Source organism: Lemur catta, chromosome 8, assembly GCF_020740605.2.
Source record: "Lemur catta isolate mLemCat1 chromosome 8, mLemCat1.pri, whole genome shotgun sequence".
In the NCBI taxonomy this organism is placed as follows: domain Eukaryota; kingdom Metazoa; phylum Chordata; class Mammalia; order Primates; family Lemuridae; genus Lemur; species Lemur catta.
The window spans coordinates 48,958,397-48,981,272 of NC_059135.1; the positions used below are offsets into that span (position 1 = coordinate 48,958,397).

At 37.9% G+C, this 22,876-nt stretch overlaps 1 protein-coding gene across 6 annotated transcripts in view; it reads right to left on the reverse strand.

The window, feature by feature from the left end:
- The window catches only part of OSBPL6 (oxysterol binding protein like 6), a 202,398-nt gene that overhangs the window by 32,234 nt on the left and 147,288 nt on the right, over positions 1-22,876 (reverse strand). For 3 of the 6 annotated variants that reach the window (XM_045559338.1, XM_045559342.1, XM_045559340.1), the window contains 9 exons: positions 22,719-22,841; positions 20,169-20,222; positions 18,951-19,064; positions 18,652-18,822; positions 16,051-16,183; positions 13,817-13,920; positions 13,151-13,243; positions 8,212-8,286; positions 2,862-3,027 (listed from right to left, as the gene is read on the reverse strand). In XM_045559338.1, coding sequence (XP_045415294.1) covers positions 2,862-3,027; positions 8,212-8,286; positions 13,151-13,243; positions 13,817-13,920; positions 16,051-16,183; positions 18,652-18,822; positions 18,951-19,064; positions 20,169-20,222; positions 22,719-22,841 — 1,033 coding nt within the window. The remainder of the gene's footprint in view (positions 1-2,861; positions 3,028-8,211; positions 8,287-13,150; positions 13,244-13,816; positions 13,921-16,050; positions 16,184-18,651; positions 18,823-18,950; positions 19,065-20,168; positions 20,223-22,718; positions 22,842-22,876) is intronic. The other 3 variants (XM_045559343.1, XM_045559341.1, XM_045559339.1) reach the window with 2 other exon arrangements.

A 22,876-nucleotide genomic window follows, 5' to 3' on the forward strand; every position in this document is an offset into this window, starting at 1 on the left:
AGTTCTTTATATATCCTGGATATTAGCCCCTTATCTGACATATGATTTGCAAATATTTTTCCTAATCCATAGGTTGATTTTCATTTTGTTGGTTGTTATCTCTGCTGTGCAGAAGTCTTTTAGTTTGATATAGTCACTTTTATTTATTTTTGCTTTTTTAGTCTGAGCTTTTAGTGTGGTATCCAAGAAGTCATCACCAAGAACGATACCAAGGAGCTTTTGCCCTATGTTTTCTTCTAGAAGTTTTATCATTTCAGGTCTTATGTTTATGTGTTTTATCCATTTTCAGTGGATTTTTGTGTATGCTATAAGGTAAGGGTCCAACTTCATTCTGTTGCATGTGAAAATACAGTTTTCCTGGCACCATTGTTTCTTTTTGGTGCCCTTGTTGAAAATTCGTTGACCATGTATGTTTGGATTTATTTCTGGGCTCCCTATTCTGTTTCATTGGTTTATGTGTCTGTTTTTATGCCAGTGACACACTGTTTAGATTACTGTAGTTTTGTAATTTAAATCAGAAAGTGTGATATCTTTAACTTCCTTTTTTTCTCAGAATTGCATTGGCTATTGGGGTCTTTTGTGGTTCCATGTGAATTTTAGGGTTGTTTTTCCTGTATCTGTGAAGGATGCCATTGGGATTTTGATAGGGATTGTACTGAATCTGTATGTTACTTTAGGTAGTATGGACATTTTAACAATATAAATTCTTTTGATCCATCAGCATGGAATATCTTTTCACTTATTTATGTCCTCATCGGTGTTTTATAGTTTTTAGTGTACAGGTCTTTCAATTCCTTGGTTAAATTTATTCCTATGTATTTTATTGTATTTTTGATGCTATCATAAGTGGGACTGTTAAATTGATTTCTTTTTTAGCTCGGTTGTTATTTGTGTATAGAAATGCCATGGAGTCATCTATGTAGTAAAATGGTTATGATAGTGGGAACAAATTAACATATCCATCATCTCACTTACTTATGTATTTTAACTTAATATCCTGTAACTTTACTGAATTTATTTATTAGTTCCAACAGTTTTTTAGTGGAGTCTCTGGGGTTTTCTACATATAGGATCATGTCACCTGCAAATAGATATAATTTTACGTCTTTCTATCTGATTTGCATACCTTTTATTTCTTTTTCTTGTCTGATCGCTCTTGATAGTATTTCCAGTACTAAGTGGTGAGAGGGGGCATCTCTGTCTTGTACCAGATCTTAGAGTAAAAACTTTCAATTTCTCCCCATTGATTATGATTTCCATCAAATACACAAAGCTTTCCTGGGGCTGCCTTCAAATTTATTCATCTCTCTTTAGCAGCTGCGTTATACTCACATACTCAACTCACGTATTTGTTGTCTGATTCTACCTGCTCCACCCACTCCCCATGGAAGTAAAAGTTACTGGCTGCAAATCCATGCCGTTATACAAACAAAATAACATTTCTCTAGTCTAATAACATCACTAGGAGTAAAACAGCAGGTGAGAGAGAGTTGGCCTTACAGAATCTCAATTGAGAAATCTATTGAAGAAAAGGGGTAAAATTATTTAGCTTCATTGTTTTAGGATCATGGAATTAAAGAAATATCTGCTAGCACATTTTTACTAATGGTTTGAGATTGCAAATTTTGGTTAAGTTCAACATTCCTAGAGATGCCCTCAGTGTGCCTCCTTTCCCTGAGCCACCAGGCTCGGGAGTATTAGAGCGCATTTGAGATGTTCCACTTAACACATATATTCAAGAATATTTCATAACCTATTACCAGCAGCCCCAGGGAAAACAAATGGGATGAATTTACAATGAAGTGTTAGTGACCAAAAGCAACACAATGTATATTTCTCTCCAGGAGATTTTGAAAGACAATGGCTGAGAAGATACTACCTTAAGTCAAAAAATGAACTTCAGTGCCTGAAAGTTAAATACTGCAGCAGTAAAGGGGACGTTAATTTTGGAGTCAAGATTCTTCTTATTAAGCATAGACAGGATGCTCAGTCCATCATACTCTATCCTGCTTCTTATTTATCATAATCTGCTCTCTGTGGCTGATGATAACCATTTAATTTATACAACAAGACTTATTGAAAATTTCACATAAAAAAAGAGACTTAAAGGTGGGATTGACTACCCCTCCCCTCAAATCTGAACTGGCCTAAGATGCTTTGACCAGTAAAATGCCTGCCATGCCAGTTCCAGCGCTGGCCTTGAAGAGGATGAGCAGTTCCACTCCCAGTTTCTTGAAGCCCTGAGCTGCCATGGAGGGGCAGAGGGGCACAGTTCTGTGCAATCCTTCCTGCCGTCCTGCCAGTGTGCCAGGCACATGAGGAAAGCCAGTCTGGGTCTTTCAGCCCGGCCCCACCTGTGGCTGAATATCAGTAAGTGAGCCTTGTCCAGGACACATGGCACAGAAGCTTAGCTGCTTAGCTGCGCCCTGCCTGAATTCCTAACCAACAAATTTTAAAGTACAATAAATGAGTGTTGTTTAATTAAAAAAGATAAAGACTCAAACAGAATCTATTTTTTTCCTTGCTAAGGATAACCAGAAAATATATATTAAATGATAACTAAGAAACATTGAAAAAAAAAAGATGTTGAGTAGTAGCATCTTGCTGGATTACCTAGAATAACAATTTTTGTCTCCCTGCTCCTTCATAACACTTTATTTAGTCAAACTGTAAATCAGTGATGTGTGTTCTCCCAACAGGCAGGCATCACGTCCTGCTGCATTTTGTATACAGAACTCCATCCAGTACATGCAACCATTTAATCTTTCTACCATTACCACACTGACAAAGATAAAAGAACAGAGGATAATCTTTCATCAAAGAAAAGAGGTTCTTTAAAGGGTGCATATATTTATTGTTACCTTTCTGTGCAATTAGACAAAATTCTTCTTGCAGCTTTGTATAATCTGTTGAACTTTCTAGAGGGTCAGTGAGATGGCCAGGGGGAGTCTGAAATTCAATATCCGCACAAAGGTTGGGGTTGGAGGAATGCAAGCGAACCGGTGACATGGTAGCACTGAAAGGAACCTGAAAGGGGAAGACACAAATTATTAAAGAACAGCAGCGCATTGTTCCACCTGCTCCTACATAGAACAGATCTCTCCCATTCTTCAAAATAATAGATTCCTCTCTGATAACACACTCGGAGACACTCAGTACTCATTTATTTTGTAGGTGATTGGGGTGGAAAGAGGGAGTCTCATTTCCCATAGCTGATTTAGGACTGGTGCGGACTCACCGGTTTTTTACCGTTACAGTGTGAGATGACTACACAGTGACAGAAAGAAAAGGCATAATCCTAGATAAGCTTCAACTCTGAACCCACAATTGTACCTAAAAAATAACTGGCAGAAAATAGCAGTCTGAACTGTGAGGAGCTGACCTTCTCCTACAAAGTCTGGGCTACTATGCTCACTTCTTTGAGCCTGGAGCAGGCTCTTACTAAACACATACAAATCCAAGAGATGCATGTACCAAAAGATTCACTTGCTCTGGGGGCATTAGATAAAACACAAACCAATCTTGATAGTAAATACAATAACGGCTTAAAGAGACTCCTAATTATTTTTGAAAGTGATTTATTAAAATACATATTAGTAAATGAAATATATATTATGTAAATCTCTATAGTTTACCTTTATATGTTACACACAACTCTGTTATATACATGAACATGGCTTATGAACTGGCCCATAGTAAAAAGCACTGAGTAGAACAAGTCATATTACTATAGATTTTCCCAAGTGGCTACAGGCACTTCCCTGCTCAGTCTGGAGCTGGACTAGGCTTGTGATGGGTGGGTGCAAACCACCTTTTCCTCCCCTGAGCATTACAAATGCTGTCAGCCAAACATTCTTGGAAAATGAAAGTACCCATTCTTCTTGCAAATCAGATCCCTAGAAACATCTCCCTAATTCTTACTGCATAGCTGTCCATGCAATTATCTTCCAGAACCAGACTCTTAGACTCCACCACAAATTGAATTTTGTGTAATTGAAAGGATAATTCACACGCCCACCTAACAGGAAATATGCCACAGGAGGAAGGAACAAACACCCTGCCTGATGGATATGTATGTCAGAACCACTTGTTTCTTTTATTTAATTTTTTTGCTTTAAACTTCCTAACAGATTTGGTGAGAGAAAGGGGGTAGAGGTATAGGACACTCTCTCTCTGTGGACATGGGGGATAGATGGAAGAGATAGAAAGAATCAAAAACTCTGGCCTGAGCTGCAGTTTGAGGGCAGTCGAGACAGAAAGTCCTTCTGATGTCGCACTGCCCTGGCAGGGAGTTATTTATCTCAAAAGATATCCAAGGGTTACTGGGGAAGGAAGTGAGCATTAAGCTTTCCCCTAAATTCAGCTAAGCTAAGCATGTTAATATATGTTATCCAGAGCATTTGGTATCTGGAGTTAGCACAATAACTCTACATCGTCTGCGGGGAACTTGCCACACTGGGCTGGGAGAGGTCAGCAGCTTGTTTGTCTTATCAGGCTCTGTGTTTCTGGCTATTCTAGATTTGAGACACATAAGTGGCAAATAAGCCATTTGAGAAAATGGAATGCTGGGGGTTAATAATTTGCTTGGATCCTGAACAGGTAGCTTTATGATAACAATAACTGAGGTCATTTTAGGATACCTACAAAGGAGCGGGATTTATGTGGAAGAATCCTTGTAGATAGACAAGGAAAATTCTGACTTTTGCTGTGGTGGTGCTAAATCTAGAAAGGGCGGTCACCCCATAGTCCTATAAGAGGGCCACAGAGAATCCCTGGGAAGGTAGTTGGAGATTAGGAGGACATGTGGAGAGACTGTGAGTTGAAAAAATAGGTTTTCAGGGAGTTTTGAGAATTAAAGATTCAGTTTTCTGATACAAGGAACTAGAAAAGCATTAAGAAAAAGAAACGTGGATGCTTGGTGATGGGCAATTTAATGCGGTGCTGATCATGGAAAAGGGCTTTATCTGCATTCTGGTGGCCACATTACAAGGACTCCTATGGCTTAGAAGAGGGGTCTCTTCCTTGAGTGGGTGAGGAGGAGTCCCGGGAGTTGGGGGACAGGCTGTCCATGGGGCCATGCTGCTGTGAAAACTCAGAAAGTCCAGGAAGGACCCAGACTTGTCCTTGAGATAAATTATTACCTCTCTGTTAAATGTTTGAGTCAGATGATGAGAAGAAAAACATAAGTTACAAATCTATATTTGGAACATAATGGAAGCTTAAATTGGCTATTAAAACAGTAAAAGTGGTTATGTGTATTACCCACAGGGAAGGGGACTTGGAATACTCCACCCAAATTGAAATCAAACAGTTCCCTGGGAAATTGAGAACGGATTTTCATATATTCCTGGCTGAAAATGTTTATATTGATATCTTTTTTGTTAAAGGAAGTATGTGGAATGGGTCATTTTAATTGAGGAATTCATGAAATGAAATTGAGAACACAAAGTAGGATGCATTAATGTAACTCTAATTGAATATCTCTTCAGCCTGGGGACTTATTTACTCAGTTTTTTATTCATCAATTTGGGTATTATGGGATTAAAAATTTAAGTAGTTAACTAGTTTCTCTGTCAGTGATGGCTGGAGTGGGAGCTGCCTACAGCTCTCCATGTTTATACCTGAGAACCCTCAACACTGGATTCAGGCCTTTCTACCCTGAAGCCCTATGACAGGGAGGAAGCCTGATTCTGGAATATGCTGGTACCAGTAGCTGCAGTTTGGAATGGGGATGTTAGTAGATGCTCTTAACACCTGTCTATGAAGAAGTCAAAAGAGAAATGGGTCGACAATGGAACTGCTGGCCTGAAATCCAGCAATGGCAGCAGACATGAAAGAAACACACATAGTAGGTCTATGATATACACCAAGCTTATAGGACTTGTTCAGCCAGCAAGAAAAGTCTCTTGCTGTTGCTACTTTCCACTATGTGTACAGGGATCCCTTGGGGGTACTGATTACTTTGGGACCCTCAGTGTCCTTCCATGGGAAGGGGCCAGTGTTTCTCTTTTTCTCGCTGATGTTGCAAGGTGGCCATTCTGAGCGCTCATGCTTAAGGGTCAAGAAGAATAAATGTCTCCAACATGTCTTTGGGTACACTTTTCTTTGGGAGCAATCTCTGTTGCCCCAGACTTTTAGTTGTCAAGGAAAATGAGTGACTAGGAATCATTTGTAAGGATTCCAGATAAAAGGTACTTAGCAGGATAGGATAGGCTCAAAATGCATGGGATAACTTTAGTGTTGTGAAGAGAAAGGACTGTGAATTAAGGGGAACCACAGGACTGTGAGAAATAGGGGAGCTGGGTCACCAGCCTCAGGTCACTGGGATGTGGGTGAGGGGCCAAGGGAGCCAGCTGAGGGTTCTGCTAGATGTTACTATGTTTTGATATGGAGTCAAAGCTATGGATCCTAGAGTAGCCATTCCTTCTAGTTATTCTTGAATACAGTATTATATGTTGTTAGTAGCTTTTCTCATTATATGCATCTAAGTTTTTCTTGTAACTGCTGTAGTCACAGCTATTCTGGGAGGTGGGCATTGATTTCTTCTTTTAAAAGCTTTTTCTTTTCTATTCCTAATTTTTAAAATATAAACCCATTACATTCAAATAGGTACTAATCCCACTTGTATTACATTCACCGTATGCATCTGCAATTAAAATAAACCCAGGAAAAACATAATCACTTCCCTACATGTCATCTCAGATGTACATTACTTAAGGAAATATTAATATTTTCATGAAATGATTGACTTTTCCTTTTCATACTGAGATGTTAATAATAATCATTTGGATTTTCTAATAATCATTTGGATTTCTTAATTTTATAAAAGAAAAATTACACTTAAGAATTATGTTGAACCCTACAAAGAAAGACTTAAAAAAAAATTAAAAGAAAAAAGAATTATTTAACTGATTGGACATGTATCTATTGTCAGAATGTCACCACATCAGTATCATGGACTTTATTTTCATTTGAATATAAGCATAAGATAAACATTGACCATGAAAGTAATTTCAATAATTTGTTTATCCAAATGTTCACAAAACTGTAAGAGTCAGTTTTCTGATAAATTCCAAGTTACTGGCTTATTTCGTAATCAAAAGCAATTCTGTTTCTCCAAAAATCTAGCTAAACACTCAGATATAAAGCAAGAGTCAATTACTAACCGTAAAATAAAGTAGAAAGCCATGAAGCCTCATACCAGTATTCATTCTCCTACAGTGCCACCAAAACCTTTTCATATTTTTCAGCAACTCTAGTCTTAAAATATATTCCACCATTAGTGAGAGCAAAACTATTGTTAATTCAGGAAATATTATCTAATAGCCAAAAAACTAACATCCATGATTGCTATGAACTCAGTAATCTATATTTTTAAAAGTTCATAGGATCTCAGGATTAAGCAAATATTATAATGTACTTTTATCCACCAAAGGGTTCTTGTGTTTAGATATTCTATTTTATATTCTGTATGAACAATTCATTCTTCATTTACCTTACCTAGCTCAATATGTTCTCTACTTTCCTCATATCCATTCTATTTTCTCTTAGAAACAAACAAACAACCTCTAGATATGGATTAAACACTATTTAATTCTGTGGTTTTTTATTTCCACAGTTCCTGATTTTCCACAGTTTCTGATTTTCATGTCAATATTCTTTTCAGAAAACAATTCTCCCTTGCTAAGTGTAATTTGGGTAGCCATTTAGAGATGACATCAAAATTCACCTTTTCTTACCCTCTCATTTCTTTATTCTCACATCCTTTTCAAATAGTCACACTGCTACAAAAAAAAGCACAATTTATGTCTGTAGTAACATGACTTTTCTTAGAAAAAGAGAAATCAGTTAGCAAAGTTTCCAGTATCAGTATGGTGAAAAAAAAAAAAAAATAACAATATCATTTAAGGAAATCCCACATCATGGGGCACTGAACTGAGTTTTGCAAACTTGACTTAAATTATGTCTTACACTGATAGTAAAAGAACCGGATTGTGTAGTAGTTCTCCATTGCAAAAAGGAATACCCATGTTTGACTCCTGCCATGCAAAGACAGCCAGAGAACATGCGAAAGCTATGCTGCCATGTGTGAGCTACAGGTGACGCCACTGCACACGGGTGGCACCATCAGGACTGGGGGAGGGTGGGGTCACCCTTGCACACAAGTTCTCATTCTTATTAAACTTCCACTTGAGATTGAAATCCACTCACTGTTGTAGCCACTGCTGCCGCTAGCCTCTGCCGGCGCCGAGTTGTGCTGAACTGGCCCTTCGCAGGTGGCCCTTCCTGACAGTGAATGGGAGAAGAGAAGGGGGAGAAAACACAGGATGGGGGAGGGAGAGGATGGGATATGGGAGGATGAAAAATAATCAGACAAGGGAGAGGGAGAGTTTTTAACTGAAGTTGACTTTTCTTAAATCTTAGCATTGACAAGAGCTCAAAGGGGCATTCACACCATGAGAAATGCTCATCATTCTCATGGCGGATAACTCAGACACCTGAAGTCTACTTTCTGAATATAACCTCCACCCTAAAACAAGACCGAGAATTACGAACTGATGAATGGCCTGTGATTTTAAGGTAAAATAAATAAGCAAATTGCTTTATTCATGTGATACCACGTTATTTAAAGTCAAAAGGCATTCAATAAATGGTAGCAAATAAAAAATAAATTCAGGAAAAACTGATTAAATAATGTGAGAAGGCTAAAGTGAACAGGTTATAACCTTCTGGTGGCCAGGCAGAATTTTTTTTTTTATTTCTTATTGGGAGAAAAACTAAGGGGAAGGATACCAGGGTTCTTTAAGACCCACTTAATCCCCTACTATATACAATAGCAGGCTCACTGGGACTCAACATTAGGAATACTATTGGGATTTTCAAGTTGAAGAATTTTCTAAGGAGGAAGCCAGTCCCTGTATGATAGGGAAAAAAACCCTCAAGTTCCTCAGTGTGTGGTGACAATGCCTATAAAAATCAACTATGAAAAACTAAAAGCACAGGTTTTATTTAGTGATGTGCACCTGTGCATAAACCAGTAGAAGAATCCCAGAGCTTTCTTTTATTTTTTTTTTTCCTCTTTTTGGTGGATGAGATTAAGGGTTAACAGTATTTCCCTCTAACTATTCAACTCTTCCTCCATCTGACAGACCCTGACTCGTCAAGATTGTTGAGCAATCATTTCATTTCCAATTAACTGAGATGTACTTTCTTAGAATCACTTAACAGTCCAGATTGAAAAAACAGCATGGCTGCTTTAGTCTTTTTGGGATGACAGAAAAATATTTTAAATTCTTATATCTCCAATTCTCTCAAAATTTTCCAAATTACACTTCATATTTCTTCTCCATCTTCACAGATCTCCTGCATATATATGTGTATATGTTTGTCATACACACATACATATGTAATCTGTTTTCCACAAAAAGTTTTCTATACCAAATCTGTTCTACTTAATGTGGTAAAAGAAAGAACTTATTTTTACCCTTCAGTGTAATTTGAGCATCTGTGAGATCTAGGACAGCCACACATCAACAACAGATCATTTGTCTGCTACTACATACTTCCTACTATTCCTCAGCCTCTTCAACATCCAGGGATCTAGTATTTGATTTATGTTATTAGCAACATACGAAATCTAACGGTTCTTTTTTTCTATACCAAACCTTTTAAAAATCATTCCCTCTTGTCCTCATCTACCTCATTTAAAATACAGCCAAACTGTCACTGCATAATGATACTGAGGTTTTATTAGAATCATAAAATTTGAAGTTTGGGAGACAGGAAGTTGTTTTGTAAATGGTAACTGCCACAGAACCTTCTAGGACAAACGCTGACTTCATGGGTTACACAATGGATGACTGAGGCCAACAACCCAGTGGCTTCTAGCAGAAATATGGCCATAAAGGTACAGAATTTAACCTCCACATTCCAATCAATAACACAATCTGACCTACACAAGACTAAGAAATCAACATCCAGTATAACAAGTCCTTCATTTTTACTTTCCGAGGTCAATTTTTAAAATGATCTCTTTTATAATTATTTCAAAATGACAACCACTACAGAATGTTGAATACAAAGTTCAGTGACACAACATCAATAACAACGGCAGTGACAATCACCACCACCAGACAGTCCGGATTCCTTCACAAACGGTTATTGTACTAAAAGTTTCAAACAACAGAGGAGATGAACAATGAGCTGTCACACCTTGAGAGCCTCTCGAGGTGCTTGCAACAATCGTCATCAGGGAAAGTGGTTCAAGTAGCGAGATGGTGATGGGCTCAAAACAGATACTTGGCACCATCAGATGAGATTCCCACAGCCAAAAAATATTTAAAACAGGAGGGAAAACACTGGATATGAAGGTGGAAGAAGACGATGGGTATGTTTGATCCACAAGAGGAAAAATAAATGCTATGCCTTTCTATAGCCAAAATGCTGAGGAGTAATGATATTCACATTGGTCACAGTCATCCTGGATGAACTCATGGTTCCTCAGCCAAGTAGGCATGTTGGAGGAACTTTGAGTAACTTCCCAGTAATAGAGAATGAGGATCTTAAAGGGCTAGTTGAAAACCTGTTGGTTTGGACAAACAGAAGAGGTCCAGGGATGGTACCACATTCTGAAACATTCTCCCTACTTCTTGTCTGAGTCTAAGTGGAAGTGGAGTTTTTCTGGGAATGATTAATAGTTTACTGCCACTCCTAAATCTATTTGTCTCTACTTGGTGTTGGAATTAAATCTTCCACTTTTGGGAAGGCAAAATTGTCTTTGAGTTTAGGAATGAGATGGTTTCAATTTCTCTCAGAAATAACTAAACTAGAATTACATGGGCCATTTACCCTTTGGCAAAACAAAAATAAAGCAAAATATCATAAATAAAAATTAAAAAACAAATGAACCAGTCGGATGTGGTGGCTCACTCCTGTAATCCTAGCACTCTGGGAGGCCGAGGTGGGAGGATTGCTCGAGGTCAGGAGTTCGAGACCAGCCTGAGCAAGAGCGAGACCCCCATCTCTACTAAAAATAGAAAAAATTAGCTGGACAACTAAAAATATATATAGAAAAAATTAGTCAGGCATGATGGCATATGCCTGTAGTCCCAGCTACTTGGGAGGGTGAGGCAGAAAGATTGCTTAAGCTCAGGAGTTTGAGGTTACAGTGAGCTAGGCTGACACCACGGCACTCTAGCCTGGACAACAGAGCAAGACTCTGTCTCAAAGCAAACAAACTAACAAACAAACAAAAAACCAAATGAACCACCCCAAGATGTGGCAGGAGTATGATTGAAGAATATTTTCTTGCTTTTTGAACACTTTCTTCTGATGGTTCAAAAAATCTTCATAACTTCTCTTCACATTTAAAAGCACAGGCTGAAACTGGGAGGTGTAGTCATAGTTGCATTTTGTGTCCTTCAAACAAAGCTGAGTGCTATGGGGACTCTGGCGGGACTCCTGGCTGCAGCAGGGCAGCCGAGGACACTGTGCTCAGAGTCTCTGAGAATGAACCTGTTCAAGGCAACAGCTGTGAATGAGAATTTAGTCTATGGCATACCCTATAAAAACAAGATTGAAATAATATCTATTCACAAATATATATGTTCTTATGATCCTGAACTTCTTCAGTTATTTTATTTATAGAAATGGTTCTTTTACTTATAAAAATGGTTCTTTTTTCCTAGCTATGGTTCATAGATACAATGGTTAAAAAAAAATAACCAGAAAGCTACACAATCACGAGCTCAAAACAAATAAAATTGCCAAAAGCAATTTTAGGTAATTTTCTTATGAAATCATTTGGCACATCTGCCCCTACAGTATTAATTTTATGAATAGAAGGAAAAACACAAAAAAACACACAGAAACATACTGAACAAAGGAATATGAAAAATTGTGTTCAGAGAATGTGGACATTCTAAATAAAAAAAAACATCGGTATTTAGTGCTTCTGAAAATTTATTTTCAAACACATAAGATTAGCAAGCAAAGCAACAGTTTGTTACTTACACATTCAGAATTATAATACAAAGAATATTAATAAAGTCAGAATTAAAGAAGAGTTATTTTGTTAATTATTCAGAAGATGTTGAAGAATTTTGAAAAGCAGTTCCTTCTGTCTTTGCATTAAAATATAAATTGATTTATAGGTAATTTTAAAAAGTCAAATCATAAAGTCTAATTTTGACTGCACAGGGCAAGGGTCATTTATAATATATGACTAGGATGAGAATCATAAAGATCCTAGTTTAAATATCTGAAAGTGATATGATTTATGACATAAGAGGTTTTAGGCATTTATCATATTTTATATCATTTCAACACAATAACATAAGATGATCTTTATTTATTTATTTATATGTATATATATATTTTATTTCAGCATATTACAGGGGCACAAAACATAAGAGGATCTTACTTTAAAAATTTAAAACTACTCATTTCAAATAAATAATTTATTTCAAATAAATTTCAACTAAATTTATCATGAGCTATTAAGACTTTAGTTCAGATTTTAAAGTGATTGTTGATGGTCCAATAATATTTTTGTAGAATGATAGAATTTTAGAGTTGAAAGAGAATTCAGAGATCATTAAATTAACTATATCACTTTACCCAGGAGCAAACGGAAGCTCAGAAAATTTAACAGAAATGCACAAAATTATATTGCTAGAAAATCACAGTGATTTGACTGGAACACAGGTTTGTTGATTTCTAATCTCTTGCACCTACTACACTTTTTCTTGATTAGATAAAAGTTTGGACAAAGCTGACACATAAAAGGCTCTTTTAAGATCTAGTATGCATAAATGAATGTTCATTAGAACCCATTAGATTATTAGTCTAGATTCTTAAGGTGACTTTTTGTTAAAATGTATTTTAATGGTTCAAAGGCCATAATTGAGAATGAAAATGCCACTTTGCAGCCATATTGTATAATTTTAACCTTTCTTTTAAATTCTTTTCACTTATGCCAGAATAAGAAAAATAAATAGATTTCCTGCTACTTTAAATGACTCAGTTTGAAAAGCACTGGCTTTAAAGCAGTTAAGCTGCTCTCTCAATCTAACTCCCATGAAATGATCTATTAAGACTAGTACTTTAAAAGTATATAAAAACATGAATGAAGGAAAAGTAAAATCTGTACCTGTAGTTGTATTTTTGTATCTTTGCTGACACTTTTTGTTCTCCATCGTCTTGTGACCCGCTTGTCTTTCTTTGAAATATCTACACAGTTAGCCTACATTACACAAATAGTTAAAAGCAATAAAGCATTATTAAGTTCACACAGATGATACAGGTATAGACAAAGAGAGCACAGCAAGTTAGTAAAGAAATCATTGTTAGAATCTATAAGCAAACCAGCCAGGAGAGAAAGGCATATCAGATGTGTAGTGGGCATTAAAAGCAAAGCCAAGAACTTAATTATAAAACATTTTTTTCTGATATACGAAATGAAAACAGGCTTAGAGAGCTTTTCAATTGTTTTCTATAGGAAAAGATGGTAATAATTCTGGAAGTACCTAAATTAAATCTTCAAAGTTATCATTTCTAATGGAATACAAACATAGAAGAATGATTCAGATGCTGCATGTATGCCTTCTAGTTTGTATTTAAATGTAAAATATTATTTAAAAAGTCATCTTAATTAATGCAATGACACTAAAATTCAAAAAATAGTAAGAAAAACTCCAGAATATAAATTAGCCTGGATTATAGTTATTTTCCTTTAAATATTACTTTATATATTCATAGAACAATCTAGTAAAGATTATAAATTAATATCCTAAATCCATTCAGCAGTAATGTTTACCTGCATGTCAGTAAAGTTAGGTGCTGACTGAGTTCTCTGAAGTATTTCCAAATTTTGTAGGAGTTTGCTAAGTTCCACAAGGTTTGACTGGCAGTGTGCAAGATCTAATAAAAATCAGAAATAAAAATATGTTAGACTTGGGCAGAGTGTGGGAGTGATGGTAATGAAAGGGTCAACCCAAATTATGGCAAATACAGTTAGGCAGATCCATGTTTATATGATGCTGGCAGGTGAAACAGAACAGCCCCTTCTCTGGTTTAGAACTATAAAGCCATTGATTATGACATGATTTCAAAGCCCACTCTCACAAATTAACAGCTATTAATGTTGAAGCCATTAAAATCCCAGTTAAGGCTGGGCATGGTGGTTCATGCCTATAATCTCAGCACAATCCCTTGAACCTAGGAGTTCGAAAACAGCCTGGTTATATAGCGAGACTCTGTCTCTACAAAAAATAAAAAAAATTAGCCTGGAGTGGTGGTGCGCACCTGTAGTCCCAGCTACTCAGGAGGCTGAGGCAGGAAGATTGCTTGAGCCCAGGATTTCAAGGCTGTAGTGAGATATGATTGTGCCACTGCACCCCATCCTGGTGTCTTAAAAAAATAAATTAATTAAAGAAAATAAAATCCCAGTCAAATTCTGTGTGCATGATCACTTTCCTGTTTTGATAGCCTTTGTCACCGGAGAAGCACACTCAAGGGGGCTTCAGCAGTCTTGTGGTTTTCCTCTTATGAAACTGTCTACCTGCTCCTCTAAAATGGTTCATAAGATGGTTATCTGGAATTTGAGTGAAGTTACAGTCAAGGAGGGGAGATAATTATTGCACTAAATCCTGAAGGCGAACAGCAAGGCAGGTGGAAGACACAGGTAGAGCAGTCAGGGTGAGGAGGACGAGGATCCCCACGAGCCCGGAACAAGGGTGCAGGGACGGACCATACAGTACTTTGAACAGACGGGGAGAGACAGGTGTGTCCCTCCACCAGCCTGGGCTTCCCGCATCAAAGCCAACGTCCATTCATTTTGGTCAGATAAATAGATATTGTCCCAGGAGATGGACTCAATCTTTTTGGCCATGCAGGCAGCCAGGTTAGATGCCTTGAGTAAGTGTGAGGCGTCAGGAGTTATAGGAGAGGCGGAAATGTCTAGAATCACTGCTGAAGCCAAGAGTTTAAGTAAGTGGGGCTTCTTTTCTTTCCCCAATCTGAAGTTAATATACTAAAATTAGAGTCCAAGTGTTTTGTGACTACATCCATGTAAAACCTTTTTAATGGAATGTCAGCTAATAACTTGTGAGTATGAGATCCCTCTTGAGTCATATTTTCACATAAAGCTCTAGTTTGGGATATGGGTGTCTCAGAGGACTGATAAAAGTGCTGTAGACTGAATTCACACACTGGTAGAGAGGAAAAAAATTGTTTTGGTTGGGGGACTAACAGATAGACAAATTTTAACTTATCTAATATCTACTTTTATTATAATTTCATAAAAGAAAGTAATTTTAAAAAACTAGGCCCAACATCATCTACACGATCATTTCAAAAATTAAATCACATTGAACCTCATTAAATAAATGCTCTCTACATTGCCCCTGTTTTTCTCAGTTTTGAAGGTCAAATGAAAACTGTCTCATAGAATGGGAATGGCCTGTGGATCAAGTCTGGACCAACGTACTCTGGCTGATTACAAGGAGGAGGAGTAAGAAGAGATTCAGAGGCTCAGAGATGGCAGAGAGAGGGAATCATGCATTGGTTCAGAGTATTTAGTAACTGATCCATAGTGGAACACCACTAACAGGTAACCATGGATATAAGGTGCAGCATATTGGAATTTTGCCATTTATTGGTGGGTTGGCAGGAAACATACACCTGCTCCATAGGCAAGATAGCAGAAAAGGCAGCCGTGGGAGTGGCCTAGTGAGGAGGGAGAGAGAGTGTGGGAGCGTGTATGGGGGACTCTCTTTGGGGGTCACTCTCCCGTGTGACTGCTCTAGGGTCTGGGGGTGGGAAGTGAGGAAGCCAGAGGGAACTGGTGAAGGGGTGAGGAGAGAAGGTTGATGCGGGTGGAAGTGGCAGGTCAGAAGCCCGAGTCATGACATGGAGAAGGACCTGGTGTGCAAGGAAAAGTCAAGGTTATCAAGAGGGTCGGGGGAGAGAGCAACGCCCACAATTCGCCTCTTTAGATTTTTCTGCTCTGTTTTGGCTTATTCTCACAGCCCACACTAGGCAAGAACTAACCTTCTGCACACCTGTCCATCTCTTCCGAGTCCTGTAACCAGGCTGCCACCTTACTCTGGCCTGTCGTGCAGGATGCAGGGAGGCTGTTGCTGCATGGTAAAGGGGACTGCCACGGAAAGCTGTTGGGCTGCATCTACAATGAACAAAAGCAGACATGAAGTGTATGTTTACAAAGCAAAAACAGTACATTTAAATGATTTTTTAAAAATATAAGCATCCTCAAAGTGATATGAAGAAAGAAAAGAAGAAAGGGTCCACTCAAAATATGGACAAAGCCTCCTGGCTAAATGTAGTATGTGCTCAGTGAAGGCAAAATTCATAAACATTAACAACACTCTCATGGAACTGCTGTCTCCATCAGTCAACATACAAGTGTGTTGTTATCTAATCCTGACGAGCACCAAAAGGTCTCTGTATTCTTATGATCAGCTCAAGGTCTGCTCAACACGTGGTTCCTAAATACGTTACCCACTAGCAAGCAACCTTGTGCTTTGAATGCATATTGAAAATTACAATATATAAAAGGCAGTCTTGGCAAGTTATTATCTATAGTTCATAGACTTTCCATTAAAGGGATTTTATGTGAAATAAATTAAAGTTGTATTAGGTACATAGATACGAAGGTGAGTGCAGGAAACAGTGATAAAAGCAGAAACTTATTTCCCAAGAAATGGAAATAACTTGAAAACTCCATAGTTGACTTTAATATTCAATTACAACTGATTGTGTCTCCTCTAAATCATTATAAAGTGAATGATACGCACGCTTCACAAACCCAGACTTATTTATTACCCACACAGGGCCACAAACCAATTAACATTCAGGAGTCTCATAACTTGATACTTAGAAGGCAAGCACAATGATAAAAAGCTCTTTGCCCTCTATATTGCATTTTGATAAATGTAATGGAAATCTTTCACTGAGTAGATCTTAGAGGTGTGTCATTTGTGACAAGAGCAATAGATCTGTTGTGAAAACCGGAGTTGAAGAGCTTTCTTATTCCAAGGCAAACAGTGGGGAGGATTTGGTTTTGGTCTTCCACTGTCAGACACCACCCATGTTATTTAATACATAAAACAAGGGAAGAAATGAATATACTTTTTATCAATACTTTGTGCCAATGACATAGGCTGAAGCTGGAAGAACCAAACAATTACAAGTTTATATTTTTTTAAAGGTCCATTTGGAATTCATTCTTCATTTAATTTGGACTATACCTGGGATTCAGTCTACCCTGTGGTGAGAACACAGGAGGCCCAGAGAAACTTGGACACTATCTTGGGCGTCTCTAAGTTCCCAACCTTCCTAACCCCGACCTGCTGGTTCTTTCCCTTTTACTTCAGAACTGGTTGGTATTAGGGTTAATCCAACACCCTATTTCTAGGAGAAAGATAATTAAATAGTCCTCAGCAAGGCTGCAACCAGAATGAAATGATGTGAGGTTTGAGAGGCCTGTTGAATATAATTAATGAGATTTAACAAAAATTACTTAAGTAATTTTCAGTGAAATAACAACAACTGAACACAGTAATGTTTCACTTAAACTGATTTGCTTAGTCTTGCAGTTATTCTGTGAGGTTTTTCAATGCTTTGCAAAGGAAACATGGATCTCTGTCTGGCAGACAGTCCTGCGTGAGCAAATAGAGAAAAGCAAAATCTTCACCAGTACGTTCTTGAACCCAGCTTATTGTGGCAGCCAGCTTCCTCGCAGCTGTCCCTGTCCTCAGCTGCAGGTGCCAAATGTGAAGCTGCCACACCCCCCGGCCGTGCAATGTGGCTGTGTTTCAGGAAACTTAATTATTGCATCAAAGGCAGAAACAGATGTTTCCATGCCTTTTGTCTTAACCTCAACTCTTTAACAAGCAACACCTCTAGCTTTCTATCAACATAGAAAATGAACTCTTGTTTCAGCCAAAAGAACAACTTCAGTCTCCCTTAGTCTGGTATCTGGTATCATCATGGAAAGGGCACTGATGTTGGAAACACAGATGTGGGTTCAGATCCAGGCCCAGCTGTTTAAGGGCTATGTCACTTCTGGAAAAATTCTTTACTGTCTCTGAACTTTGGCTATGTGAAAGATTAGAGATGAATGAGTGTCAAATGCTTACCAGGGTGGCTGACCACTCAGTCAGGCTACTACTTATATTATTGTCACATTCTCAAGCTCATTTGCATTAACTTCTTGGGGAAGTTTAACAGCTTTTCTTTGGGTCATGGATAGATTACAGCTCAAGGCAAGAAAGCAAGTTTCATTTTCAAGACTTTGGGGTCTTCTTATTATCATTCAGGAAGACACCTGATTTCTGGGTGCTGATTAAACAAATGTTTACTTTACTTCCTAATATTCTTATAAAATCACATAAAAGTAGGGTGCAGTCCATTCATAGAAAGGAAAAATAACTGCCAGTTCTCTTGGTGATCTACCAGAGATCACCACCTAATCTACACTTGAGATTAACTTTGATGCCAATGTCACTGTTGTGTTCTGAGCATCGGTTTACAAAGTTAACCTTCTCTTTTTGGTTTTTCCCAAATGAGACTCAGTTGTGCATTTGCATAATTTTCTAAGCAATTTCCAGGCTATATAGGACAAAGTCATACCTTTCCATCCACAACAGAAACATTAGCAGCTGGGGAGGATTCAGCTGTGGAGGTTGAAGGAAATATGTGAAAACTGGCATCCCTTGGTGATCTTACAATTTCATTCTGACGATACAACCGATGATGGCGCAGTTTGGAGACCCATGCATCAAACCAGTCCTGGGATTTCACCTAATACAATGAGCAAGAGGAGAAGGTAACTGTGAAACCAATCTCTTGTCTACCGCTGGTGCAGGCACTGGTATAGGCAAATGATGTTCCCTGATAATGACAGAGAAACTGTTGAAAAGCGATTTCACCTTCAAATGATAGATGTGCTCTTCTGTGTCAAGGTCTATTCTTCGAGCTTTCTTTTTAATTGACATGACCGAAAGTCCAACATCTATGCTCCCATGGACCTTCCCTTTTTGAATCTGAAATCAAAAGACTAGTAAATAGGCTGGAAGGATACACAATTTGATGTGTTTCTGTATTGAATTTAAGTGAACTCAAGGTAATCTTTAACTTATCTATGGGAAGTGGAATACTACACTTCTTGAACAAAGAGAAAAAGTTAAGCTTCTGAGGTTAAGGTTCTTAAACGGAGGACAGCAGAAGTTGCAGTGACTTCACACCAATTTCAATAAGTAAGACTATTAATCTTATTCCTGTTCCTGTTTTTGGCATAAAAGGTAATGCTAATTCTTCATAATTCTCAATTGCACAGTTTATATCCTCCAAAAAAGACATCTTTGGTGGTTCCTAAAATAACTGTGGTCAGTCTTTGACCTATACCCCAGAACATCCCAAGTAATCAGCTGGAAGACAGCTGCTGGAGCAGAACTGGACAGTTGGGACCAGAGAGCAGGGAGCAGCCAGCTTTTCCTTCCGGCTGCTCTTCTGATCAAGGGCACAGCTGGTTCAATGGCAGAGATGGGGACAAAACCTAAATCTGAGCCCTCTTTTATTTTCTGTACATCACAATGATGATAAGAAAGGAATTTTCCAGTCTTGCATGCAAACTTCCACTTTATATACTAAAGAAAATTGATTTGGAATAATTTTAGTGAGTTGGGAGTCCCAAGATAAAAGGATGTATAAAGTATTAATAGAAATGAAGTTCATAAGATAGTCTTAAAAGGACATTGACAAGAACAAAGATTGTTTTAAATCTCAAAAAAGCACACATAAAGCAGAATTTACCGAGAGATGCAGAAAAAAGCCCATTTGCATTTTCTCTCCAAGAGAGAAAGGGTGATCTTACTAATGTGTCACTTTTTAGGTTTAAGCTTCTGTTTTTATTAACATACATCAAAATAGTTAAATCTTCATGCACTAGTTTAAGATTTTATGTTATGTTGAGTATAAGCATAAAACACACCTACAGAACATGGACATTTGGTAGCTTGTGAAATCTTACAGGCACAGACATGCACAAAGCCACTAAGTGCGGGATAAGGCTTGTACAATTACAGTGTTTACTCACTTCAAGCAGAATTCTAAATCAATCTTTGAAACACGTCCTGTGTGCTACTTACATCAAGTGGTGCCTTTGAATACTTTAACATTCCATTATCCAGGACAAAAAAACGCTGCAAGAACCAAACACCCCTCTGTTACTGTCTGCATTTTGAGTTATATAAAACATTCACAAGTGCGGGTCTAACACTGCTTGACCATTATTAGTTAATACATTAGATCATTTTAATGCGTCTGGACTCAGTGCATCTGGCCATGGTCAGTCACATTAAATGGTAAAGAGACCAGACTCTAGTCCCAGAGTTCTTTCATACATAATGCAATGATGATGCAATTTTTTTCACCATGATTTTTCTTCAGAGGGAAGGGATCTCAGGACCTGCAGCTAAGACCTTCTGAATGAGCCACACGGGGATGTTTTTGAAAGTGAGAAATGAGAACAACCTGGGTCAGGTCACAGCGATTCCGTGAGGAGCTCTATACAATTCTACCGGGAATTTTTCACCATGGAGGTAAACTTCTGAATTTCCCCTGAATACCATGGATAATTCCTGAAAATGCTCATTACAGAAGCCAGTGGACTAGATCTAGGAATAATGAATTATCTGGAAAGTTTAATTGGCCTTAGCAATATGCTTATATTTCTACTTAGCAAAATGCTTGCATTCTAGTATTAGTAAAGGGAATTAAAAATTATTTCTGAATACATTAAGGGTAAAAAAAAAAGAGAGAGAAAGAGGTTTTTTGCAATTTCTGTCTCCTCCAAGATGCTTCTGGTCTAGTCGGAATGGATGAGGCCATTTTTGTTTCACAAACACTCAGGAACTCTCTGCTGTTGATTTCCTTTCCATGGGCAATTCACAAGAGAGCAGCCCCCAGGCCCCAATCAACAGTGGGTCCAGTGCCCTCCTCTAGTTCTACAGACACAGGAATTCTTTCTGTTGCTGGAAAATTACTCTGCTGGAAAGTTTCCATGTGATTCTGGACCTCTTAGCTGCTGAGGTGGCCAGCAGTCAGGCCTTGGGACCCCTGCATAGAACTCACAGAAGGCCACTGTAACCCTTTTGTTCCAGGTTCTGGGGGACAGTAAGTAAGCATGGGAAGAAGGAATCTCTACAATTGAAAAACACTTGCTTACTCAATTGCCCTTGACTTGGGTAACCTAATGGACTGACACTTTAATAAATATATGGTGGTATTAAAGATCAAGAAAAAAGGCAATGCAAGGGAGACCCTCCTATTATTTATGCAGCAAAATGTTCAAGGTCATGGTCTAGAAGAAAGTTGTTGTCAAACTAAAGCCAGTTTTGCTGAAACATAGACTGAGAGGGCTAAATTAAAGTTAGCAATTCACATAAAATTTGTTTCTTTGACCTCTTTTTCCTATTTTCCCATTTCTATCTATCAAAGAATTTTATCAGGGATAACCTGCAGGATGTCATGGGGAAAGGGATTAGCAAGACCATCAATTTGAGGAAATGCAAAGTGGTAAGATCAGAATGAGAGGCAAAGGTGATCTTAGAAAGGCGTACGGGCAGTTGGCCAAAACCCAAGGAAGAACAATGGTGGGCACAGATCCTTGGCACTGGGATAGTATTATGGGTTCAGGGGAGACAGTAGACGACAAGGAAGAGGGTACATTAGCCAGAAGCCTGTTTTTATTCCACTTTCAGAGATATGGCATTGAGGCAACATTTCCCATCTGTTCATTTTTAAGTCTTTTCCTTAAAACACATAAAATATGTTATAATCCATACAACCCCCCTTCTTTGAGCCACCACTGGCTATTTGAGCCAATAAATCCATTTGCTCTGAGCTAACGTCCATTGGCAGAGGTGGCAGATAGATAAATACGTTTTTCCAGTGATTTCAGAGAAGATACAGGGTGGTCTATTAAAGAGTTTAAACTGAAAATGGAAGACAACTTTCTCCTCCTTAGCATCACAGAATTCTTACTACTCAGGTAACAGTAACAACACGGTGAAAAATATTTTCATCATAATTAAAACTGGGAGATAGAATAAGGATGTTAGGAGGAGAGGGAGGAATAAACCATACCCTTTGAAGAGTAATAAGCAAACTGCCAGGATCAGTGGTTTTCCATCTTTAATTTATACTGGTAACAATAATTCTAGGAATTTATCCCAAGGGACTAAATAGAAATTCATGTATAAAGGATGTTCATCACGACATCATGACAATAAAGTTAGACATGTCCTACATATCCAGCAATACAGCATTGGTCCCATAATGGTGGGATATATAAGTCCATCTAGTGGAATACATTCTTGCATTTAAAATATCTCATTTAGAAGAATATTTAATAAGAATATATTCATATTAATTTAAATGAAAAAAGCAGAATAGAAAACAATATGTACAAACTGGATTTTAAATAGCATGTAAATATTTCTGCCCTGTATACATACATATATTACAGATCTCAGACTCAGATTGTGGGCATAATAGATTGCAACCCATATGCTTTAAATAAGGCCTTGCAAATTAGTTTTACACATACATCCATACTCTGTTTCCCACCTCTTGATAGCAAATAAGATCTTCTCTATTTATGAAGATGATCTGAACCAGAATATGATAAACATTACCTTGTGCCAGCCTTTTAAAGGCCATTTTCTTTTCTTCAGCATAAAGCCTTCATGTTTGTCTGGTTTCTGGACATTGGTTTGGCCTATTTTCAGCCCTTCTATGATTTCCCAGCTGTCAGCTTCCTGACGGAAAAGAAGAAAAAAAAATCACATGTTTC